Source organism: Lampris incognitus, chromosome 2, assembly GCF_029633865.1.
Source record: "Lampris incognitus isolate fLamInc1 chromosome 2, fLamInc1.hap2, whole genome shotgun sequence".
NCBI classification, from domain to species: Eukaryota; Metazoa; Chordata; class Actinopteri; order Lampriformes; family Lampridae; genus Lampris; species Lampris incognitus.
In genome coordinates, this window is record NC_079212.1 from 24175206 (window position 1) to 24201548 (window position 26343).

The 26343-nt window shown below is 42.6% G+C and overlaps 2 protein-coding genes across 2 annotated transcripts; one reads left to right on the forward strand and one right to left on the reverse strand.

Moving 5' to 3' along the window:
* Positions 1–372: 372 nt before the first annotated feature.
* On the forward strand, positions 373–18831 carry itih6 (inter-alpha-trypsin inhibitor heavy chain family member 6). Its single transcript, XM_056275527.1, has 15 exons — positions 373–507; positions 1492–1527; positions 2776–2930; positions 6152–6262; positions 6417–6664; positions 9871–10028; positions 11022–11138; positions 11273–11444; positions 11592–13310; positions 13873–13920; positions 14025–14057; positions 14234–14278; positions 14375–14488; positions 14675–15058; positions 15157–18831. The coding sequence occupies exons 1-15, from the start codon at positions 400–402 to the stop codon at positions 15417–15419; spliced, it is 3711 nt and encodes a 1236-aa protein (XP_056131502.1). The 5' UTR covers positions 373–399; the 3' UTR covers positions 15420–18831.
* Positions 18823–25258, reverse strand: gdi1 (GDP dissociation inhibitor 1). Its single transcript, XM_056275528.1, has 11 exons — positions 24996–25258; positions 23955–24062; positions 23629–23728; positions 23375–23509; positions 23043–23241; positions 22536–22667; positions 22306–22405; positions 21019–21190; positions 19471–19615; positions 19206–19260; positions 18823–19079 (listed from the first exon to the last, which is right to left on the reverse strand). Exons 1-11 carry the CDS (start codon positions 25038–25040, stop codon positions 18927–18929), a joined length of 1344 nt encoding a protein of 447 aa, XP_056131503.1. The 5' UTR covers positions 25041–25258; the 3' UTR covers positions 18823–18926.
* Between the last annotated feature and the right edge of the window lie 1085 nt (positions 25259–26343).

Genomic DNA, 26343 nt, shown 5'->3' on the forward strand with positions numbered 1-26343 from the left:
TCAAATCCTCGACATTCATGGGTTAAATAATTCGTCATTTCTCATGACAGCAGTTCGCGAAATTTTCAGCATGCATGCACACACGGAGGGTTGACTTCTTGAACGCAGCGCAACTCAAAAACAACGAAGCCGAGCTCACCGAATTTGCGCCATCTAGTTATATCTGACAAATGTTGTCAAAACTCTACTTTCACTACAGTGGTTTCCAGCCGTGTAGATGAAGAAGGGGAGGGGGGGTAGACTGCCCCCCCCTCCGCTTGCTGCAAAAATAACTTGTGCAAAATGTGAGGTTTGCACCACGTCCTGCATACACGCTGCTTCTCTCCCGCAGACAACGTGACACCTCTCCGTTTTGGAGCTCATCACTGGAAACCTCCGCGTGCCTTCATCACGGGCGGGATGGCCTTTAAAATGAAATGCGTTTTAATGATCCTCACTTTCTGTGTACAAGACGGATTAACAGAGCGATATGAAGCTCACTTTGGTGCAGAGAAGGTTCTTTTACAGGTGAGGATTACCTCTGATTATTTTTTCTTCAGGTGATCAAATCGATATTTTCTCACTTTTATGTGAAAGACCTTTTATACAGCATATTTACACAGTCTCCTCTTCGTGCACACATTACGGATACATGGCTGATAAGTGGTGTGACATCGTTTCATAACATCCATCTTTAGTTACTTTATCAAATAAATGTATGTATACATCATTGTGATGATCATTAATAGGGATGGTGTGTGGTGCAATCTCATTCCCAGTTAACACGTCACACTTTGTATAATTTTATGTCGTCACAGTTAACAAATCAAAACAATTTGAAAGCCAAGTTTCTTGAGGTGGGATTGTTGTGCAAGTGAAAGCAGATTTATAATGCATGGCTCCACACAGGTTAGATGCTATATAGTAATCATGATATCAAAGAACGATAAGAACTGCGTGTTTTGTAAGCCTGCACAGCACGCTATATGACACTGTTCACCCTTAAAGCTATTTGTTTATGGTAAATTCCCAGCAATCTCCTGGATATGTGGTAATGTATTGACACAGCAATGATTTGTGTGCAAAAGTTAACATCTGAAACCAAACCGTGCACCCTCACTGCCCCTGTGTACAGTGAAAGCATTTATTTCAAGTTCCATTTCCCATCCATTCATGAATGGCTTTGATTCAGGCTATTTCCACACAAAATGTTGGCCCAACCCTCACACACAGATTGTTGAGATTGAGTCAGAAAGGAGTTTTTTTGTAAACACATTATATCAATGTATTAGCTAGGGTGGCTTTTGAGAAAATTACATTTGATGTCACATTCACAGCTTCTTTTTTTCTCTCTCCCGTCAATAGAGAGCTGAAGCCAATTTCACAAAAAAAAAAACAAAGAAAGAAAACCCAAAACAAACTAACAACAACAAACAACATTTAGGGCCTTTGTCATTAACCACTTTAACCACTCTGGCTATTGGATGATTGGCTGTGTTGCTTCCGTTGCAGAGAGTAAAACGTCAGAAAACACCAGCGAAGCCAGTGGTAAGTGTTGAGATTTCTTCCAGTACCATCATAAAATGGGTTAGATATCCTGCTTGATCGGTAATTTTCATCCACACTCATTTTTATTTGCCTGTTCTCCACAACCAAAAACCTTACTACTTTTATTGTATAACTTTGTGTGTGTGTGTGCGTGCATGTGTGTGTGTGATTGGACCCTGTGTGCTACAAAGCTTAAGGGTAACAGCAGAGGACACATTGCATATTTATTGTTTTACGCTTGTTTAAAAAAATAACCATCACATTTTGATTTTTGGATGTGTCACTAAATGCATTCATATGGAATGAAACTCCATAAAAAAAGTCATGCAACTTTTATTTGCTTGTGATAATTCAACAAGAACAGAGTTGATGAAAACAGACAAGGTAACGACCATTGAAGATTGCTGTTCTACTTATATCGCGCCACTGGTTTGCTTTGCAATCAGGGCTAATCTACCATAAATTTACCAGCCCATCGTACACCTCGACACAGTTTCACAGACACCAGTGTGGTGGAAGCCTGCTGTGCGCCTCTTCGTCAGCCCTGTCTGCTGGTCCTTTAGCAGTGTGACCATACTCAAGCAGATTGGTCTCAACAAGGTGCCAGCATGACCCAAGTAAACAAGAGGAGGGGAGCGCTCCCAAGCAAAAGACTGCTTTGTGTTGATTTGTTATAACTTGGATTAAAAAAAAATAGTATACCAGCGAGAAAAACTATGCGGGTGGGGTTTTTAAGATGTGTTTTTTTCCCCATGCACCGGTGTAGCACAGTGTGTGTGAGGAAGTATTCATTACTTTCCCCTTTAGCCAGCTTAGAGAGAAACGCTTGTCCCATCACTAATCTGGGTGGTTGCTCCTTTGGACACACTGATAGAGACTCATGTTTAAAAGAGGAAAAAGGTGACTGTTGTGCACCCCGTATTACAGTATTTTCTGTGGGATCTGTTGGAATTTCTGGATACAGGTCATTTGTTCAGTACATGAATTCAATTTGGCTGTAAAAAAATGTAAACAAATGTTCCGGTTAATGTGCTGTAACACCCATCTCGAAGAAGTCACATGCTAGAGTCTTGTTTTTCATGTTTCTGTTTGTAGGATGATGACGTGTGTGCTCAGAGTTTACCGGAATATCCTAGAATTAGGTTACATTTCCAAATTGTTTTTCCCTTTATTTTTTAATTTTTATTTTTTGGATGATCAGGTTGATTAGAATGCATGTACTGATACGTTTCTCTTTCATCTTGTCAGCTGAAGCTGACAGACTACCATGTAAAGTGTTCAGTGGTGTCCCGCTATGCCCTCACCACCGTCCAGAGCTCAGTGTGGAACCAGCTCCCCATCACCAAGGAGGCTGCCTTTGAACTGGACCTGCCCTCCTCTGCTTTCATCTCCAACTTCACCATGTCAGTCAGTCCCTGCACACACACACACACACACACACACACACACACACACACACACACACGCACACACACGCACACACACACACACAAACACACACACACACACACACACACACACATATATATATATATATATATATATATATCTGTCTCTCTATCTCCATCACTCCAGATTCATCATGTGAGTCACAAAATACCCTCCAAGCCCCACCACCCCTCCCCCTCGTGACTGTATGACTCACACTTGTAGTTTAATGGGTGAAATTCTCCCCGGTGGGTTGTACGGGAGCCGAGAACGGCCGTGCTTGCAATTTTTTTTTTAATGCTGTTATCTCGAGATCAAGAGTTAATTATTCCCTATCCCAAGATCATAAAGCTTGTTTTCTCGAGATAACGAGATAATTTATCATGAGAAAACGACTTTTATTTTCTTGAGATCCTTGTGTCATGGTTGGGATATTGTTATGATTTTAGCATCTAATTATCAAAAAATGCTGCAGTAAACCAACATGGAAATCATCACAGAAGTACTTTGGGACATGTTGAATAAGAATATTGTGGAGTTTGCTTATATCAATTTGAATAGATTTTTTTATAGAATTTTTAAAATCTGCCCGTGTTGAAATTAATGGGATACCGTACCAAGCGATGTAGACATGCAATTGATTTTTAAGTGGCAATGGCATGACCGTGCCTCTCAGAAGAATAGATGGCCTGACTGCAGTGATCAACCTCACCAGACATCATTTTCGAGTTCTCCATAATTATCCCATGAGCTTGAGAACACAAAAGTTGTTTTCTCATGATAAATTATCTAATTATCTCGAGAAAACGAGCTTTGGTATCTTGAGATAACGGTATTAAAAAGATCATTGCAAGCATGGCCGTTATCGGCTTCCACAGGTTTGGACAGGGTTGTAATTCACTACGTGACATAGCTAATGACAACAGAAGTGGAGAGTTATGCATTGTTCTTTTCCCCATATCATTAAAACGACTGCTTGTTGATGCAATGTGCTTTTTGGTCTGCTGTTTCAAGCCAGTGTAGGTTCAGTCGTCCCCTTATGCTATGGTTGTTGGGACCGCAAGCAAAATTAGTAATCATTGAATGTTATTATGCAAATGAGCTACAAATGTAACAGTAGTGACGGGTTAGAGGGGATAATTAAGGTCTGATTAGTACTGATAGTAGTTGTATTGGGGGTCGTTCATGGGTACAAGAGTTTACCAAGATTACATAGTCAGTATGATGGTGTAAGATGATTTCCACAAAGCCAACTATTTGTGGGTGTGTACATTATTCTTCGAGTATCTGAATATCTAAAGTGGGTTTATATATGAATTAATGCAAAATCCCAGATTATGGCGCAAGGGTCTGTCACATCATATTGTGTATTGTTAAATGCATGCCTTCTGAGTCAAGTTTAAAGTCTTTTGGCAGTGAAATGGATTGTTGAGATGTAGCAGAGGCAATAACTCCCTACCATACAGCCGTCCCAGGTCCTTTCTGTGTGGAGGGTGCATGTTCTCCCTGTGTCTGCATGGGTTTCCTCTAGGTGCTCTGGTTTCCTCCCACCACCAAAAAGACATGCATGTTAGGGTTAATACTCCTGTCTGTGTCCCTGAGCAAGGCAATGGAAAGAAGAACTGGAGTTGGTCCCCGGGCGCTGCAGCTGCCCACTGCTCCCGTACAATAGGATGGGTTAAATGCAGAGAACAAATTCATTGTAACCATACAACTAACTATACAATGACACAATAAAGTGGCTTTCTTTCTTTTAGCTGGGGCAATAACTTCCTACCCTACAGGGTAGAAGTCATAGACAAAATTCAAAAAACCTCAAAGGAATTGTGCCATGAAATACAAATTCTGGTCCAAAGGAGACAGCTTATATGATCACTAAGAGGCTTAGAAACCACTACGCTTTAAAAATGCTAAATATAAACAAAGCAAATAAGTCAACATTGCCGGCCCAAACAGCAAGCCTAGAGCTGGATTTAGGAGCGGAAGCAGGCCAGGAGGGGGAAAACCGAAGAGTGGATGAATACCGGGCTTTGTAAATAGAAGTCAGAAAGTTAATAGAGAAAATGACAGGGGTTTGCCTGCTCTCCACCCCTTTTCTCCCCTGCACTGTTTGCCAAGGCACCCTGCCAGTATAGACATACTATACACATGTGTACACACCCACAACTTCTCACATGCATGTATGGAGATTTTAATGGTGGAATGTATAAGACTGGAAACATACAATGTAACATTTTAATGAGACATGCATAATCCCTCACACTTACATAGCTCTCTCTCTCTCTCTCTCTCTCTCTCTCTCTCTCTCTCTCTCTCTCTCTCTCTCTCTCTCTCTCTCTGTCCCCCTCACACTTGTACACACATTTTCACATGCACTCTCAGAAGTTATGGCCACATACACATCACCCGCTAACCGTAGGAAAAAAAAAGCTGTGGCAAATGTGTTTCTTAAGTTCTGTGGCATTTCTGTGTCTGAAACTGAGAACCCAGTGTTCTGTGTGTAAGTCACTCAGGTACAGCCTTTCCCTTGCCGTCTGAGCCAGCCACACATATAAATACAAGTGCCTCCATTTTCCACTCTGCTCTCCGGTGCCATTCTGTTCTGTGTCTCAAACAAGACCAGCTTCAAGCCTGTGGGTTTATTTTGGTTGCTCCTTGATGTTTTCTATTTGGATATTTCTGTTCAAAGGACTTGAACTTGATTTAGCACCTTGTCACGTGACAGAGCCACAGTAGCAAAAATCTTGAAAATACTACAAACTGCTCTGTGTGAATTGGACTACAGATTTGAGCCTTGGATTTGGTTAGGATTTTTGTTGGGTGTAACCCGCAGCAGTTCTAAGTTGGATCGTTCTGTTGCTAGATTTCTCTTCATCAGTCATGTTTTCGGAGGGAAATTACCCTTTTCCCCTCACCTCTCTTTTGACCTCACCTTCCCTTTCGCAAATTTTGAACTGATTTTGTAAACAAATACGAAGCATGTTTGTGAAGTGCTCCAAATGGCTATAGCATATAGCCTAGCTTTGTGATGGTTGTTCGTGCTGTAAGTTTTGACTGTGAGTGCCAGGAGCCAGATATACTCGGTCATGCATAACAACTCTATGTAGACCATGCATGTTTCGAACTGTAACATAATCTGACTACTGTGTGTCGTACAGAGAGACATTTCTTTTTCCTCTTTCCTCTATTCAATCAGCACCTCCAATGGCAAGGTGTATGTGGCCCAGGTCAAGGAAAGAGCTGCGGCCAGGAAAATTTATGACGCAGCTAAGAAACAGGGAAAAACAGCCGGACTCGTTGCTACCAAGTTAGTGTGAAGAAACACTATGAATATTTTGTACCTACAGTTCACAAACTTTGTGACTTTGAAACATAAATTGTTCTCCTGCTACCATATGCATTCCCATAACCTCCCATATCATGTGTGTGACTTTTCTACCCCTTGCTGTGTTGCCTTCCAGAGAGAGGGAGATAGAGAAGTTCCGTGTGGCTGTCAGTGTGCCGTCGGGGGCACGGGTATCCTTTTCCCTATCCTACGAGGACCTGTTACCACGTAGACTTGGCCGTTATGAGCTCAGTTTGGGTTTGAGGCCTGGCCAACCTGTCCAGAACCTCACTCTGGATGTCAATATATCAGAGAGGACGGGCATCAGTTTCATTAAGGTTCTTCCTCTGAGGACCCGCCGACTGCTCTCCGACACTGTCCAAGGTAAAAATAGTAGTTACCCTGGATGTAACTCCAGTTCTATGAGTATGTACGTAGCTCTCTAATGGGCTTCGCTATTGGTTTTCCTTTCAAGGCGCCGCCTTGGCACCTGAGGGAGATCTTTTCCCTCACCACCCAAGTGGTAGGAGGCATACAGTGCCCCACCACCTTTAAAACACCAGCATCTCTGCAGTTCATTTCGCTTTGAACTCAGCAACACAGACTGGGGCCAGCTGGGCTAGAGATTTTAAGGCTATGCACATACCCTGGATGTAACTGGAGTTACATCCAGGGTAACTACTATTTCTATGTGGTATGCGCCTCGCCCTCTAACGGGCTTCGCTTTTGGTTCACACCTAAGGCGAAGGCCATAAGGGACGAAGGTACTCCCAGCTGGGCCTGACTGACACTAGTCAGACACCAGCCAACTTAACACCCTACACAGCAGCAGTCCAATGGTCAAGGACTACCCCACCTGAGGGTCTCATACCGTACTGCAACCACCTGCTGAGGGCTTGGCACAGCCGACTTATCAGTCGACTGAAGACGAGGCCCCCCTTGATCATGCACTGGTATCAAGTAAGCAATCATATCCCTGAGATATGACTGCACGAAGGTCAAAGTGGAGCACCAGAAAGCCACCAAGCAGATGTCTTCTATTGACACGCCCCTGAAAAGGGCCATTGAGGATGCAATACCCCTAGTAGAGTGCACCCTGAGTCTCACATGGGTGGGGCAGCCCATAATATCATAAGTCTTGCAGATTGTACCACAAATCCAGTGGGCAAGCCACTACACCAACAGAGGAGCCCCCTGGGCCCGACTGCCATGGCAGATGAAGAGTCGGGCAGATTTCCTGACAGTCATTGAGTGCTCCATATAACATCAAAGTCCCCTCACCGGACACAGGGTATGGAGGCACTCTTCCTATTAGTTAGTGTGATGAGGAGGAAAGAACGCTCTCAGACGGATGACCCTCGAACTGAATGAGGAGGCGATGACCTTCAGCTGGAAGGATGGGTTGAGATGCAGCTCCACCAACCCCTTGTTGTTACTGACAGACATGCAGGAGGGATGTACCGACAAGGCACACAAATCCCCTACCCTTTTGGCCAAAGTAAGAGCCAAGAGAATAGCCATCTTGATAGATAAAAACTCCAAGTCCACCTGGCCAAGCAGCTCAAACAGCGGACCAGCCAACCTGTCCAGAACCATCTGCAGGTCCCACTAAGGAACAAAGGTAGAAAAAAATCGCAGATCCATACTCAAGGTGCCTGGGTGAAAAAGGGAGACAAGCTACAGAGACACTGGGGTTTTATAGGTAGTGGGGCGCTGTGTAGCACCTACCATTTGATTGGGTGGTGAGAGAAAAGATCTGTCTCAGGTGCCAAGGCGGAGCCTTGAAGGGTAAAGCAATAACTAAGCCCATTACAGGGCAGAGCATGTATGACATAGAACCTAGCAGACAAAAGTGGATCAATGTTAGATTAAAGATGGAGAAGAAAATATGAGTGAGCATACCAGGATGGGAACCCTCTTAGATTCTTACTGTTTCAGAATAGTCACCAGTCATGTTAGTCATTAGAGGAATACAGTAGTTCAGAATTTTTGAAGTCCATCTCTATCTTATATTTGCTGCTCATTTAGTACATAGGCAGGTTTAATTTTCAGTCATCTATCCATTTTTTTTTAAAGTAGACACTGCCCCAGCTTGCTATCTAGAGTTCAATTCAGTTAAGGGGGGGACAAATCCACAATCCTCATTCACAGCAACCCAACACTCTGTCTGTTCAGCTAAAGCTAACATGATACTACAGCAGTCTATCATAGCGAATTTGAGTGGTCATTTAAAAAAAATGTACATTCTTTTATGGATGGGTTGTGGTGGTTTCCAACAATGCTCCTTGCTGCAACACAGCCTGCAAGGTATTTCCAGCAGGAGTCAGTTCACTGCAGCACAACAAGGCAAACATTAAGAGGGAATTAAGCAATAAAAACAACTGTGATTTTTTTAAAAAAGTTTTAATGACCACTCAAATTTGCCATGACAGGCTGACATAACATCATATCAGTTTTGGATGAATTGTGGAGTGCTTTGTTGCACCGAACAATGGAATACCTGTGCGTAAATGAGAGGGAGGACAGTGGAATGGTGAGGATGCAAGGATTAGAGGTGACGAAGGCATATGAGTTTAAATACTTGGGGTCAACTGTCCAAAGTAACGGGGAGTGCAGAACAGAGGTGAAGAAGAGAGTGCAAGCAGGGTGGAGTGGGTGGAGAAGAGTGTCAGGAGTGATTTGCGACAGAAGGGTGAGTACCAGCAAGAGTTAAAGGGAAGGTTTTACAAGATGGTAGTGAGACCAGCTATGTTATATGGTTTGGAGACAGTGGCACTGATGAAAAGACAGGAGGTGGAGCTGGAGGTGGCAGAGTTGAAGATGCTAAGATTTTCATTGAGAGTGACAAAAAAGGACAGGATTAGGAACGATTATATTAGAGGAACCGCTCAGGTTGGACAGTTTGGAGACAAAGCAAGAGGGGCAAGATTGAGATGGCTTGGACATGTGTGGAGGAGAGATACTGGGTATATTGGGAGAAGGATGCTGAATATGGAGCTGCCAGGGAAGAGGAAAAGAGGAAGGCCAAAGAGGAGGTTTATGGATGTGGTGAGGGAAGACATGCAGGTGGCTGGTGTGACAGAGGAAGATACAGAAGACAGGAAGAAATGGAAATGGATGATCAGCCGGGGCGACCCCTAATGTGAGCAGCCAAAAGTGGTAGTAGTAGTAATAGTCGTAGTTTGTTGCACTGAACAAGGATGGTGGATTTGTCCTCCATTCATTGCCTTAAACTCTGGATTGCAAGCTGGATCTGTGCGTCCAGTGTGAAGAAAAGGATTGATGACTGAAAATGAAATCTACCTATGTGCTACATAAGCGAGGAGTATAAGATTGGAATAGACTTCAAAAATTCCCTTCACTATTCCTTTAACATCTGTATTTGATTTGCCTTTGTCATTGTGCCTTTAAGCATGCCCATCACTTTTGAGAGATCATTTTGATAGAAGCAGTGGCATAAAAACTGTGACAGTAATCTCTGGTGTGTTGCTCCACCATTGTCAATCAACACAAACCTTAACAACTCGCTATCAGTCGATTGGTACCATGTGGCATTGACACCTTCACTCAGTCACCATGTTTCCTTGCAGGTGATGCTGGTGCCCCTGCCTCAACCCAGCTGGAACAGAGTGCTGGGTGTGCCCGAGTTCATTACAGCCCCACCCTGCAGCAGCAGAACAAGGGCCTCAACGCAGACTTCATCATCCAGTATGATGTGGAGCTCAGAGACCTTATGGGTGATGTCCAGGTCAGCACCTTTATATTTCTGCTCCATAGCTTGTCAAACATGGGTATTACATGCACATCTGTTAAAGCAATTGTGATACCAACACAGTATAAAAATACAATCATTCGGCGTCCGCGGTGGCATAGCGGTCTAAGCATCGGCTTGGTGTCGATGCAGTTGCCCACTGGGGACTGGGGTTCGCGCCCCGGTCTCGTCAGATCCGACTATGGCCGGACTCAATGAAGCAGCAATCATTGGCAACGCTGTCTTCGGGAGGGGGGAGGAGTCGGCTTGTGTTCGTCATGTGAATGCGTCTCTGTGTGTGTCGGGAAAACAGTGGTTCGGCTTGGATTCGCCTTGTCACGAAAGTGGGGAGAAGCTTTCCTTCGAGACTGCCGGCCGGAGAGATGCAGTTGACGAACGCATGCAATACGAGGGTGGGTGTTTGAATTAAAAATAGGGATCATTGGCCACTAAATTGGGAGAAAAAAGGGAAAAATCAGAAATAAATTTATAAAAAAAAAAAAAAATACAATCATTCGGTGATTCAAATCCCCATGTTACCTCCAGCTTGGTCGGCTGTCCTTACAGACACAATTGGCTGTGTCTGCGGGTGGGAAGCCAGATGTGGGTATGTGTCCAGGTTGCTGCTCTAGCGCCTCCTCTGGTCGGTCGAGGTGCCTGTTTAGGGGGAGAGGGGGAACTGGGGGAATAGCATGATCCTCTCATGCATTACGTCCCCCTGGCGAAACTCCTCACCATCAGGCACAAAGAAGCAGCTGGCGACTCCACATGTATCGGGCGAGGCATGTGGTAGTCTGCAGCCCTTCCCGTATCAGCTGAGTGGGTGGAGCAGAGATTGGGATGGCTCAGAAGAGTGGGGTATTTGGCTGGATACAACTGGGGAGAAAAGGGAGGGGAGGGGGAATACATTCTTGATGACGACAAGTATATATCTTTTCTTCTGCTTCCAAATTTTTAAAAATCTATTTCCTCTCTCTGCCCCTATCTCAGGTGTATGACGGCTACTTTGTGCATTACTTTGCGCCACGAGGGCTTCCTGTGGTTCCCAAGGATGTCATTTTTGTCATCGATGTCAGTGGCTCTATGATTGGCACCAAGATAAAACAGGTAAACCGGTGACAGGCACCTGATCGATACTCACTAATAGACTATACAGCCAGTGGGGAACGTGCTTGCTTAAGATTATACTATATTTCTGTGAATTACTCTGTCAAAGACAACAATATTCTATGTCATATTAGACCAAGCAGGCCATGAGCACCATCCTGGGGGACCTTAGAGAGGGCGACCACTTCAATATTATTACCTTCTCAGACAAGGTTCACACTTGGAAGAAGGGGCGAACAGTGCGGGCAACTCGACAGAATATACGAGATGCCAAAGACTTTGTGAAGAGGATTATTGCCGAAGGATGTGAGTTGGGATGTGTCATGATCACATTTGTGGTATCTCAGAAATAATTTGGATCAAGCAAATCTAACATTGATTTTTATTTTTTACTTCTTTCATTCTTTCTCTTTCCTTCCTACTCCTCCCCTAATTGTCTCTCTTTTTCCTCAGGGACCAACATCAATGCTGCTCTGTTGTCAGCCGCCCAGCTTGTCAACCCTACTCCCTCTGGCTCCAGCCAGGCATCCTCTAGGGCGCGCCGTGTCCCTCTGGTAATCTTCCTCACTGATGGGGAGGCGACCATAGGGGTGACGGCAGGTGACACAATCCTCAGCAATGCCAAGAAGGCTTTAGGTTCTGCTTCTCTTTTTGGCCTCGCTTTTGGAGATGATGCAGATTTCCCCCTTCTGAAACGCTTGGCCCTGGATAACCGAGGCATGGCTAGGATGGTGTATGAGGAGGCAGATGCAGCCTTGCAGTTGAAGGGCTTCTACAATGAAGTAGCCAGTCCACTGCTCTCAGACATCCAGCTGTCCTATCTCGATGACCAGGCATTTGATGTCAGCTGCTCCCTTTTCCCCAACTACTTCCAAGGCTCTGAGCTGGTGGTGACTGGGAGGGTTAAACCAGGGGTTAAAGATTTGAAAGTATCGTTGACTGCTGTTGACTCGAAGCAGCATTTGAAAGTGGAAAACGATGTGTTGATTTCCAAAGGAAAGGGGAATGGAAATGTCGATTTAGTCAGCTGTGGAGGAAAAATGGGTGGGATGTCCAGCTTTGTGCACCGTCTCTGGGCTTATTTCACCATCAAAGAACTGCTGCTGGCCAAACTGAACACTACTGACCCTGTCATTCAGAGGTTACTGGCAGACAAGGCCACCAATCTCTCCCTTAAATACAATTTTGTCACGCCTGTAACTTCTTTAGTGGTGGTGAAGCCAGATGCGGATGAAGCAACCCAATTGCCAACCACTAATCCCACTGTGACCACTGCAAAATCCACCAGCTCCGCCAGTACTGCCACCATTACAACCACCACAAAGGCTCCTACTACTGCTGCTACCAAAATAGCATCTGCTGTTGCTGCAAAGAAGCCCAGTTCACCTTCAAATCCCAGGTCCAGTAAAACTAAACCAAACCCTCCATCTTTTAAACCTCCACCTCCTCAGCCACCTCCGAGCCATACTATGAACACCCTGCAACCCAAAAAAACTTCACCATCACCTACATCGGGGAAAATTGCAGCCCCCCCATCCACCAAAAAAAACACTACAACCTCTAGCCCAAGTTCTGCCAAAACCGCCCCTGCACCACTCGCTGGTAAAATACCCACTTCTTCTGCGAATTCCTCCAAAACAGCCTCTGTTCAGCCATCCGGTAAAATGTCCACCTCTTTGCTCAGCTCCCTAAAAACTGCTGCTCCCCCTGCGCCCGGAAAAATATCCACTCCACAGCCCAACACTGTGAAAACAATCCCTCCGCCACAGCAAACTGCAAAAACCTCCACTACAGTGATGACATCCACTACCACATCTATGCTTAGTTCAGTCAGAACCGAACCTGCAACCCCGACTGGGAAACCCTTTACCCCTGAGCCAGGCACCATTAAGACGGTTCAGCCTCCTGTCAAAGTGACCTTTTCCACTTCAGAGACAGAGAATAGCACCATGTTTGCAACAGATGCTCATCAGCCGGAGATCACAACTGTCCTGTCTGGGCTGTCTGGTCTTACCCCTCCTACGCCCGCCCCGGCTCCCACTCTGGAAGACAACAACACAGACTCGGACTCAGACTCAGACATCAGAATAGCTACCCTGGTATCTGCCACCTTTGCTCCCATGCCTGGTGTAACAGATGGGCCCAAGCTATGGGAAGCTGCAGGGCTTCTGGGTAAGTGATCTGCTCCTTTTGTCTATCCTTTATCGAGTGTAGTTTGCAATTATTTGCAAATTATTCTTGCTGAATAATTTTTGATGTGGTGACAAAGCAGCACATGCACAATGTAGAATGGCTGATAATCCATAATAGTGTGTTCTTTATCTCCCAGATGTCTCCACCTCCATTCAGATTCAGAGAAAAGGTGATGTATTTTCCCCCAGATATCAATTCACCACTTTATTGCTGACCTGCCTATCATGCCTTAGTATCATTTACTGATATAAATGAAAGTGAAATTTGATGGGGTACGTGTCACAAATTAATGTATGTCATTGTGTATCAAGTACAGTATATGACAACATTCGAAGTGACTGTTGACGGTTAGTCTCCCTTTTCTCTCCTGTCTTAATTTTACAGAAATTGACCTTGTGAAAGGTGAGTGTCTTTATTAATACTACCCATCCACTTGTTGCCTGAGAAATAGAAATGATTGGCCGTGACAGCTCTTGCCGAGCGAGGAGCAGAAAGTGCTCTCTGCTAGCTAAATATTCTTCTTGTTTGTTCCCATTCCCAGACTATGATGCAACCTATGACTACGACTTCGATCTCAGCTATGACAACTGTAAGTTTTAAAAGTACCCATCTTAGACACATTTGCTAAGTCACCTACCTTTTAGCTGTGAAAAAGGGAAGAGACTCGATATGGTGTAATGTTTTTCTCCTCAGGGGATGATGATACACCAGACACGCGGTCATTTGGTAAGAATTTGTGGTTGGTTTTTACAGCTACACGTAGTTAGTACCACAGTGACACGTGTAATTATCATGTAGAAATTATATAGTCACTGTTTGCAATACTTGTTTAGTCTTGTCATTGGTTTCAGTGCTTGGGAGTGAGGAGGACTGTCCTTTAGTTGAATGTCTTGTCCTTTTAGAGCCACCGTCCAGATTGAGCACCGTTCGGGTCTTCTCCTCATCAGGTAAGGGCTACTGCTTTTTTCTTTTTTTTTTAATAATACAAACAAGATCATTTGTACAATTAATTGTCTCTTAATACTCAATGTTTTCTATTACAGTTGATGGAGATCCTCATTTTGTGGTCCAGCTGCCAAAGTTGCATCAGAACTTGTGTTTCACATTAGATGGCAGGGCCAATGATGTTCTCAGATTGTTAGAGGACCCAGAGAGAGGTGAGCATAACATTAGCAATTTAGTCCTCTTAAGATACTGATGCAGGGTTAGATATGGAAAGCAATGTCTTAACGATGAAGCAAGAAGAGTTTAAAATAGTCTACCATTTTCTGCTACACATTATTACAGTCAACACTGACTGAGTATATTATAAAATGTACGTATTTGTTTGTTTCCCATTGAAGGGATTGTGGTGGACGGCCATTTAATGGGAGCTCCCTCAAAGCATGGCATGGAAGATCGCTTCCGTACTTATTTTGACCAGCTCACCATCTCTTCTACCACGGGCGGGTTGGGGGACATGATGATCAAACTCTCATTGGCTGCTGTCATAGTGGAAGGGGAGGGGCGGGATATCCTACCCATCAATCAGCAGGGATCTGTGACAAGACAGGGCGTAAGAATTACTGTGGACAACCATCGAAGCTGTTGGATTGAACTGGCCAAGGATGTACGTTTTCTGGTCCTTTTCCATCACTATAAGCACCCCAGTTACCTGCAGATGGCTCACTTGGGTTTCTATATCATCGATGGACAAGGGCTCTCCTCCTTAACTCAAGGCCTGTTAGGTAAATCCACTTTTATGATATATATATAATCGGCTTTTGTAAAATATAAACCCTTTACCGTTGTTAAATCCCACTCACTGCCCTTGACTTGTTTACAGGCCAGTTTCAGCATGCTGACATGAGGGTCACTGTGGTGAAGGACAACCCAGAGGCAGGTGTTTACCGACCCAACAAGGAGGGAGTTCTGGCTAGGGGGATGCTCAGGTGGGGTTCAATGCACCTGCCCGTCACTTTGCAAGACAAGACCCTGAAGGACACTGTGCGGAAACGCCACCTTGGCAAGTGTTGGGTGGTGCCCAAGGCGGATGTGGAAAAGCTACTGGGTCATCCATACCAGAGCTTCGTGGCGGATCGTGCATAGATGACTCTTATTTTAAAAAAAAACTAAAAAAAAACAAGTGATAATGATCAATAATCTCCGCTCTATCGCCACTCTGCTGGACAACTCATGTCACAAAAATCATTGTGAAATGATTACTAGACAAAGGATAAATAAGCACGGGGAGTTCACAGTGCTAAAATGACATGTCACTCTCAGCTCCTCCGGGACCAGTGAAACATTATGTGGGGTTATGGAAGAGGTGCGCCACTGTGGGAGGTGGCTATAGTGCAAGATCCAGCTGCAAAAAAACAACAGAAAATAATGAACAAATGGGGAACTGAAGAACTTGCTATATGTAGTGAGGGTTGGAATTATGCAGTATGCCCTCTGTACTGCAGAACCTGAATTACGGCAACCGTGAAGAAACCTTCATTTTTTTGCTGCAGAAGTATCAGCTCATTCCAAAATCAGTTGCACAGTGCTGATAGATTTAACGGTAATATGAGATTATCTTTACATTTTGTTGTTGAATGATATAAGAGAAAGAATGACGCTTGCATATTTCAAGTGCGAGTTACACTTAAAGGAATAACTGTGTAAGTTTTGCATATAGGTGTATATAAAGTATGAATTTATGCAATGTGTACTACAGATAATTACCAAATATGACCTTGAACAATATGTATTTCTACCCAATTCCTTGCAACATCTTTAAAAAACACAACACAAATCAGATAGGTCTTTCCAGGTTTGCCATGTGCTTTTTATTTTTCTATCATTTCATTCATAGTTTATTTCATTTTATTTGTTACACAAGACATTAGGCATTGTTCACATACTAGTGATCAAACAAGGACTGTAAGTTGTCTACTATTTAGCCTGAACTATATCTTTTGTCAGTTTCAATTTCAAGGGATGTTGTCAATTGTTTTCAAAGGCCAAACCGGATGGAAATTAAAAGAGTACAACCACACATTGGGCTTTGTTTTGTGATAAATAAAAAAGACGGGATAGTATTTCATGGTGGGGGATGGGTAAAATATAACTACAGTAATGCTTCGGGAGTATTTCCAGTTTTTTCAGATATCATGGTTCCAGGATGAAGACCACACACAATGTTGAACGATGCACAGAGTGAAACTGTTGTGAATATATAGTTGTGTAAATCAACTTTTTAGACTGGTAAAGATTTTGAATTCAACTCCATGACAGAGGCTGTTGGTGTTATATTTCTATCAAAACTCAAAACCTGTTTGTTAAGAATGCTAATACTCATAATAAATCAAAATGCAACACTGGAATGATCACTAAATAAGGTAAACATAACACATGACACTGCAAATAACAACAACAACAAAAAAAATGTCGGTGTGTATTTCTTTTAAAATCTATTTTATCAGTTATTACCATAACTCAAACTAAGAGCATAGCATATTCAGCAATTGACGTAAACCTTCCACCAATACATCAGTGAAATTCAAATAAATAGAGCATAACAATAAGACACATAAACAACCCAAACATATAATAACTTTGTTTAGGGTTGTTAAGGAATTGGTAGTGGTGGATAAAGCAAAATGGAACTGCTTCAACCTTGTTTAGTGTTTTAAAGGAAAAGGTGGCAGCATTTCAATAGTCCATATTTGATATGTAACAAGCCAAGCCACAGATTAATCTGGCATTAAATGTGTAGTGCAGAGACAGTAAGGTCTGCCTTGATTCAGGAATGTAATAACAGGTCTGGTTAGGTGCAACAGAATTTTCTCTCCGTTGTATTTATCTCATATTCACTTATCTCCTCAGAGGAAAATAAACTATGAAGACTACACAGTTCTTTATAGCTTCCGGCAAGTCTTTTCAGTAATGGTCAGCAACTACCTTTTTGGCACAGAATTGATCTGCAGCTAGCGGTTTGTTAAACCGAAATAACTAATGATTTTAGAGAGCCCAAACATAATGGAAGAGACCCCTAATTAAGGCTAAAACCAAATAAACATACATTGGTTCATTCTTGTGGGGTGGCACTTTTGACTGTGACATTTGCTATGCTACAAAGTGTTATGGGAGTGTCCAGCTTTTCCCTCCATTAAATGAATATAGTTTTCCACAGAATTTAGTTCCTATGGGAATTACTGTCTGGATGACAGAAACAAGGGTTGAAAAAAAAACCAAGAGACAATCTGGTGCTTTCACCACGAGCCGAAATTTCAGTCTTCACCCTCTTCACTCAAAAGTGAAACTTTCCTAAAATCGAATCCAAATCGTTCCTGACATGCATTCTGATCTCCTCTACACATGCCCTCACATCTCGAGTATCTCGTAAAAATCCTTTCATTTATTTCTCACTCACTCGAAACCTTCCGTAATGTCTTCATAGAAAACCTGACTTAATCTAGACACATTGTCTCTCGGCCTCTTGCGCTTGACATTCTTCCCTTTTTGTTGTTCAAACCTACTTCATAGCATCAGACCACTGCTTACACCTGCTCTGTAAACTTCATAACTTCAGCAAGCGAATTGTGCACCAAATATATAGAAATAAATCTCTTCAATAATTTAAAATGTTAGAACGTAAAACTATTCAAATTCGAAATTGACATTACACAACAGAGATAAACAACAGAATTATTTAGGGGACAACAGTTATTAGCCACCAGATAGCTTGCCTGCTAGCACAGGGAACACAACAGCATTGCAAAGTGAGCACTATCAGTTGACAGAACAGCCCATTTATATATGACTCCTCATCACATTTTTTTTGTTTGTTTTGCGTGACCAAAAGGTTTTGCCAAAAAGAGCAGAGACTATTGAAATAACACAGGTAAAAGACCAAGTAAGAGAAAAGTGAAAGCAGGGTTGACAGGAATGGTGTTTGAAATGGTCCGGCCTTCATAATGGGGTGTCATTATGTTCTATGTACAATACTATCGTGTAAAAGATACATGCATGTCAACTGGAGGTGGCCCTTCAAGAAGATGAATCTATACTAAGCCATTAAAATGTCCTCATGTCAGAGTTTGCAACTTTGCAAAGTAATTCACTCTGCTCCATCCAGCTAACCTCTGATATGAGGAGAAAGACATTACAGAAAGAATGAAAGGCTTTTGAAATTGCAACAAGTAACAAGTCCACCTCTAATAATGATAATAGTAGTTAAGACATGATTATAGATTCTACAACGGAATGAAAGACCTTATCAACCCTGCTTTTCAGTGACAGAGAAAGGGAGCGTGAGTTTCTGAACAATGAGAGTGTGTGTGTGTGTGTATATTTGTAAATGTGAGCATTTATATGTTTGAACGCGTGTCAGGAGAGAGAGGGATGTAAGGAAAAGGAAGCAGACGACTTAAGGCAGGCAGAGCCATAGCACACTCTCAACTTTCTGACACATCCTATTCTCCTGCCCCCGCCCCCTGACCGTTTATTTTTTTTCCACCACCTCCTTAGTAAAACCCCCCCCGCTTACCACAGGCTCTGCCCCGACTTTAACCTTTGCTCCTCTCCTCCTCTCCCGGCCCTGCCCTCTCTCTGAGGCCCCTCCACTGCTCACTGCTCATCCTCCCCAAACACATCATTCTGTTTGCGCTTCATGTTTTCAAAGTCAAAATCGCTCCCGGTCATACGTTTGTAGATGTCCTTGATGTCATTGCAAGTGGTCTCGAAGTGGGTGGTCGCGTCATATGCCCGTGAGGCAAAGATCTATACAGGAGATAAGTCACACATGAATTTATATTATCTTCTGTAACGTTTCCAAAGAGAAAAAAAAGATAATTTTGTACAGACATGTTCACATTTTGCAAATGCTGCTGGAACAATTTGAATCACCTGGCTTTCAGTACCGTCATCTGTGGGTTCGTAAAGGTCACTAATGGCCACAAACCTGCAAAAAAGAAAAGGCGATCACAATTACATACTGCCAATGATTGTTCTTTAACATCGAATCTGCTGAACCATGACATTTTAATAATTCATATCATTATATCAACGTGAGCTTTTAATATACTTTTGAGATTACAGATTGAACGATTTGGCTTGTTTATTAATCAGTGATTCTATCAAAAGTTAAAGAAGCAAGAGAAAAGGGACCAACTTCTGGTCGATGGGCTCCAGTAGCTCCAGAGCTGGTTCTATCTCAGCCTCAGGCTCACTTGTCTCCACAGTGGTGCTGACGATGGCAATGTACTTCCCCTGGGCTGCCACATTATGAGCGTAGGAGATCATACACACGTAGATGTCTGGAAGATTGAAAAAAGGTTGGAGGCGAGGGCTATATCAATACACAGGAACTGAAAAGACAGTACAGTTACCCCATTTCCACCAACAACGCAAACCTGGTTCTAGCTCGGGGCTGGTGCTAATGCCGGTTTGCAGTTGGTTCAACTTGCATCACCTCTGAAAACCAGTTAGCTTTTCCATGGGCTAGAGCTGGCTAGACAGCCACGTCATTATGTCACTGTATATGTCTGTGTATGTTTCCACTTCCCCAGCAAGATGAGGCGAGAAATCAGCTGTGCAGGTTTTGAATTTTTTACAATTTTCGTGTGCCATTTCATCATTAAATTCACATCTGAGAATTTTTTAGGTGAGAAATCAACTGTGTAGATGTTGAATATTGGCAGTTTTACGAAAATTGATGGCGAATTGAAAATTTGCTCCAACATTTACGGAGTTGAGAAGCTCCACAAAGTGGAGATCAGCCACACAGACCGACTGTGTACTGGCTTTTTGCTCTCTCAACAGACCAGTCTCATGGACAAAAAGCTTTTATTTTTCTGTTGATGAATGGTTTGTTTAAGTATCATAACACAAATGTACATAAAATTAATGTAATGTGTGATTATCTGCCTCGTACTCCTGTGGGGTGAATGGTCTGAAATTTACAAGGTTTCCTTAGATAATCTCTCAATATTCCTTAGGGCGAATGCTTCGGTGTTATTTGTCGATGTGTTTTTAAGCATAGGATTTCAGATAGTAAAAATAAAATGAGGTTTTTAAATGCAGAAAAGTGAATGTGGGGTGTCAAATTCACTTTGTCAGTCAATCAAATAAAGTATGTGCTGATAAAACCATTTGATTCCTATCAAACTTTGACTCGAAGTGTCATTAATGAGTGTTAAGGGGTGCGTGCATTATTCCGCAGAACTGATTGTTGCTGCCAAGTAATGCATCCCCTATTGGTCTTGTTGGTCATGATAATCCTGCCCCAGCCCCTGACTTAAGTGGTTCTTTCTTCTAGCCCAGCAGAGTTGGTGCTGTTCTGGAACCGTTTCCCAGGCTGAGAGCCGGTTCTTTGGCTGTCGAAATACTAAGAACTAGTTCAAGGTTAGGCACCGGCTCTGAACCAGCCCTCAAACTGCCTTGATGGACAAGGGGTGAGCGTTGTCTAGTCTGCCACTATTCAGGCAGAATTCTTGTCTTTTCTTAGCCAAGGACACTATTAAGACATTTGCTATAGTTAATGAATCTCCATAACACTTCTACTCCTTGATTATATTGGGACTTGAAATACATAAAAACTAATGAGAATAAAAAAAAAAAAAACATCCTTGTGGTATATCAAATCGCTCCGAGCTGCTCCTTTCGATTACATTTTATATTCCTTTTGGCAAATCTGTAACAGCATGACACTGGTCCTCACCTGACTTGCGGTTAACCTGATTCTGCGGGATGATGATCTGGCAGGAGTTAGCGTCATTGGTATTTTTGATGGGGTGGCTGAGGATGCAGATCAAACGGATCACCTGGCCTGCCTTACGCACACGGTCCGGGATGTAGCTTGGGTCACAGATGAGCTGCTTACAACGAGCCACCTGCATAACAGGCCCAGAGACCACAGAATAATGGAGATCAAGGTCATCAAAATGTCACTTTTTAATCCTACTGGATAAACTATTTTGATTCTATATTGCAATAAATGCTTCAGCAGTCTCCCAGTGGATCTGACTGCAGCTCCATAAGTTGGAAATATTTGAGTGCAACTCAAACGTTGGTACCAAAACCAACTTTGGTAACAAAAACATTAGCTCTTTAGCCTCACTTTTATTTAATCAAGGCATCATTGCTGCTTTTAATTCTCTTTTCATTTTCTGGCATTTTATTAGCATTTAGTTTCTTATTTTGTTGATTTTAATTATATCCCATTTGTTAATTTAACTTTTTGTAACTAGTCATTTTTTCTTCTGCATTCCATTGTATGTTTAACTTTAAAGCTAGCACGAGTAGGATTTGTCGGTTGCAGTTTGTAAACATTAAATTCAAAGTTGGCCCCTTCTCCCCAGCTCAATGACACGCACGCCCCCTGACCACAGTTGCCAGAACACATCCCAGTGAACAGGCCAACTCCACATCGCTCTCCATTCCCATCCTCTCCTTCAGTGCTCGCCAGCGGGTGAAAGCCAACCCTGAATTCACTTTCGTTTTGGAACGAGCTTTGTCCACTTGGCATGTCGCCTCGCTATATTTGTGTCTTTTCGGCACTGTGTCTGCCATTGTCATAGCTTCCTCTTGGATACGTGCTTATGATCTCGATCTAGCACCGCTTTGCTACGTTTTGATAGAGTCCCACTGCCCAAAGTTTAACGCCCAGAAATGTCCCGTACACAGCAAAATAAGAAAATACCGGCAGAGGACAGGGTCTCTGCAGATACACACATCACCACACAATGATTGAGCGATGACTGAGAGGGATTATCTTTATATGAGTCTATACACTGATTTTTAGTATAATCCTACTTGTTCAACCTTTTAACTAGCTTTAATGTGAAGCTGATTGCACTGCATTATTAAATGAACTTTGATTAACTGACTGGCTCTTTTGGATAATTATGAAACAAATGTGAGAGCCATTGGCATTTGTCCGCTGCTTGATATCAAAGGTCTAGATTTACATAATGACGGATAATAAAACAGTGTGATTATCCAGTACCTCGCCCTCAGATTTCACTCCAATCACGTGGCCGCCTTCCATTACAATCTCATCCACTGGTTTGTTCAGCATGTAAGTACCGCCATAGATTGCACTCAACCTGGGTTATAATTAAGTGAGACGAAAAAAAAACTCTTAACTCACAAAGTGGCAATGCTTTTAAATATAAAAATAGGTTTTACTCTGTCAAGTAGTAATGAAATCCGAGATAGACAAGATGGGGGCCATACCTAGCAAATCCCTGTGGCAGCTCCCCCAGACCATAAAGGGGATAGAGGTAGGGGCTCTTTCCATATCGAGCCAGGGATTCACTGTACAGCTTGATACGATTGATCGTCTCCAAACAGGGAACATCAAGGTAGCTGAAGAAAAGTGGAGGATCAGTAAAAAGGATAATGAATATGAACAATGAATAGTATCATAAAGGGGTGGTGTTTCAGCAAATAGATTGACTGTTATTAACTGGGTGTTTAGTCACCGCCAAGAATACAATCCGAGATAACCTGAAAAAAGCTAAAGTTCATTAAAATGTTTAATACTTTTCACCTATTACTTATCAGGTGGTCAGTATCACCCTGCTCTCAGTCCATAATTATAATATACATGTCTTGGTAGTTACAAATTACAATTATGAATACAGTAGTGATGTAAAGAATAATTACCGTTTTTAATGTTAAGCCTCCAATAACTCGATGAGAGGCAATTGATAAGTATAGATGACAACTTGTTACTCTTACTCGTCTGTCCTGTAGAGGGCCAGGGCATGGCCTGTAAAGTCAATGACATCCTGTCCTAGGTCAAACTTCTTGTAGACATCCCTCATCGTTGTTGTTTTGGGGTCCACACCCTCAAATGTCTTGGGGTCATTCTCATCAAAGTTGGCCACAAAGACTAGGAACTTCCGGAACCTTCGCTTCTCAAACATCCCCATGAGATCTGGAGATTCAAACAAAGGCTGAGTCTACTTGAATGTAATTCACACACATGACTACACAAACCTATGTTGAGTAAACTACTCCCCTGCGATCTTTGATCACAAATTGTGATGACACATATCCAACTAACTTACTTGAAGCTAAGGCCTCAGTCTCAGTTGATGGCACCTTGTAGATCTTTCCACCTTTGTAGACAAAGCTACCCTCCACTACCTTGAAGTCCAGGTACCTTGTCACCTCTGTGTATAGCAGCATCTTCACAAGCTGACCTGAGTTCATGATAGATGCAATCAAATGATCATCTCAGGTAAAGGTGACTGAAGGAAGACAGCTATATTGGCTATGTTTTCACAACGCTAGTGTACAATCTCGTATATGTAACACTAACCATTTGCCATGAGAAATTTGGGGATAAGGTCAACATTCCAGTCTCTTCCTCTGCCCATCGACTCAGGTGGGCTATCTTGGAGACTGAAGCGCTTGTACAGCTGTAAAAGAGAACAGCACAAGAAAGAAAAACATCAGCAATAGCTTGTGAGACAGTTTAACAATTTGCAGAATCTGTGGTACTATGATGGGATGTCAATTGGTGAATGAAAATAGAAAAACAGTAAATGAAACACTGATACATGATAAAATATATATTGTAATGAGGGACCTAAAATGTATTGATTGGTTTTATTGATTCCACAATATTGCCTGCATAGCCCTTACCTCCTCCAGGGGAGTGATGGAAGAGCTCTCTCCGCCATAGTAAGGGTTCCTGTCCATATGCAGCACCTTTTTCCCATTCACAGACATGATCCCAGACAGGATGCATTCCTACAAAAACATTAATAAAAACTCAGCAATTTGGAAATTAAAGGGAATAACTGAGGAAATTTTGGATTTTATTCTGTTGGATAATGTTCACTGCCTATATGCACAGTTGGAAATAAGAGCGAAAACATGCTAGAAAAAGACAGCTAAATCAAACGAAAGAGATGTAGAGACGAAGGTAGGGATGCAGGAGAGAGAAAAAGGGTACGCATGCGCCAAACAACGTCTCTGCCATGCCGTCTGCTGTAATAATGGTGATAATAATGATAATAATAATAAGAACATATGTAGCATAATATAATTAGTTCTTGTTTGTAATATGGTTATCTGAATAAAATGATATCAGTCAGAACACGGATAGACCTTATCAATGCACTGACAAAACGATATACAATTCAATTTAACAAAATAACTTACAATGCCACTGTATATTTCTATAGTTATGTGAACTTTAACTCTTCGATGGATACCAATTAAAGTCTTGTATTTTTTGCTGACCAAGGTGTGACGATAACCGGGGAAAGGATCGGTCATTAAACAAACCGGCCTGCGCAGACCTCAGAATGGAGGCCTGTCTATGTAAAAGCGACAATACATAGGGTTACGCCTAAGATGCTCGTGCTCAACGGGTGTAAATGAACAGTGCGCTGGCCGCTGACATTATAACTTAACGCTTGACGCACAGTTTTTGTTATATATAGAAATTAGTCGAAATATGTCTTTGAAAAAAGAATAAGAAAGAAAGAAAAAACGTTTGTCACAATTTTCTAATGTGCTGCAAACACGTACGGATGCGATGCAGGGACCATTGACTTCGGGGCTGGGGTATGTTAGCGGGCCTTGGTCAGCTCAAATGAATAATTTGGAAGACTATATTTTTAGGCCTACATCGCCTTTACTATGTTAATGGGTTGCAAATTAAGCTTGATTACTTACTGTGAGTCCGGTGCCCAAAACGATCACATCATATTCCTCATCCATGTTGTATCACCGCCTCTCCTGTCTCGCCCTCTTTTGCCTTGAGAAATTGAAGGGTACTGAGAAAAGTATGCCAGTGAGTCAAAAGCGCCGAATTGGCTCCCTTTCTTGACTAAAGTATATCAAATATCTTGCTTTGGGCTAAGTCTTATTTATTAATCATTAGGCTTAAAATATCAGTGGAATATGGTCCACACTGTCACCGGCGAGGACGACCAAAGATGGCCTTAAACGTGGAACACTCTGGAAGGATGTTCATTCGCGTCGGCAAATAGTGCACAGCCTCACACTGTTCGATTACAGCACCCGCCACATAATACACAGAAACTGAAAGCTGTTTGCGGCAATAAACCCTCTTAGTCGACTTAATAACGCCCATGTGCGCACATTCAATTTCACGCCATGATTCTGTTGGCGAGTTTTATATTTTTACGTTGTAAGGACCCTTTGTCTAAACCAGTGTTCTCTATTTCTTCTATCTGGCTGAGATAGGTGCAGCATTTCGTGGATGCAGGCGTATTCATCCGCCACCACAGCTGTGTTGATGCTGAATGGGAGTTGCTTTCACTGAACGCAGGCCTTTTTATGAGGATTACAGTAACCATAAAGTTGTGGGGTTTTTTGTACAAACAGTAGAACGCGTTTCCCCTTGTAAAATGTGTTTTGAAAGCAATTTTCTTTCTTTAATAAGTATTTCAGAGAATACTGAAATGCAATGTATGCAGGCATATGTTATAGCAATTATCAAAATGAGCGAATATGAAACCGCTCGCTAAGGTGTGGTTAAACGAATATCAGCACCATGGACAGCTGCCAATCATACCTGTCATTCATTTTATTTCACTCTACGCGTTTACAAGGGTTTCCTATCCTAATGCAAAGGGGTTCGATTATTATAGGAATAAGGAAATTTCACGTAATGACGGGTTCAGAGTGAAAAATCAAAATGATAGGGTGATGGAGTTATAGCGTGACAGGTTTTATTTATATAGCACCGAATGCCCAAATCGGCGTTCCTCTTTGGTTGCATCCATGTCTTCCATTACTATCAAAGCTCCAAAAGTGGTTTGGACTATATTCTACTGCTGTGGGGTGGATCAGTTTGAACAGTGGATTTGCTTTGCAATAATCAGGTGAGTTCCCCTTGTTGCCAGGATGAGTAACAGAAGGACAAAAAGATAGCGAAGTTCAGCCTGTCCGAGTCTCGACTAGAAACTCGTGCACAGGGCAGACGTGGATGTGAGAAGCAGGAAGTGATTTTTCTTTCAAAGCACATGATAGTCAGCTGGTTTGTGTCACGTGATTT

Excerpts from the sequence above, each read along its gene's own strand:
- itih6 (XM_056275527.1), top strand. The coding sequence starts at position 400 with ATGGCCTTTAAAATGAAATGCGTTTTAATGATCCTCACTTTCTGTGTA. Across the intron at positions 1,528-2,775 it reads AAACACCAGCGAAGCCAGTG|CTGAAGCTGACAGACTACCA; the intron begins GTAAGTGTTGAG and ends TCATCTTGTCAG. Across the intron at positions 13,921-14,024 it reads CGATCTCAGCTATGACAACT|GGGATGATGATACACCAGAC; the intron begins GTAAGTTTTAAA and ends TTTTCTCCTCAG.
- gdi1 (XM_056275528.1), bottom strand. The coding sequence starts at position 25,040 with ATGGATGAGGAATATGATGTGATCGTTTTGGGCACCGGACTCACA. Across the intron at positions 24,063-24,995 it reads TTTTGGGCACCGGACTCACA|GAATGCATCCTGTCTGGGAT; the intron begins GTAAGTAATCAA and ends ATGTTTTTGTAG. Across the intron at positions 22,406-22,535 it reads CTGCCACAGGGATTTGCTAG|GTTGAGTGCAATCTATGGCG; the intron begins GTATGGCCCCCA and ends ATTATAACCCAG.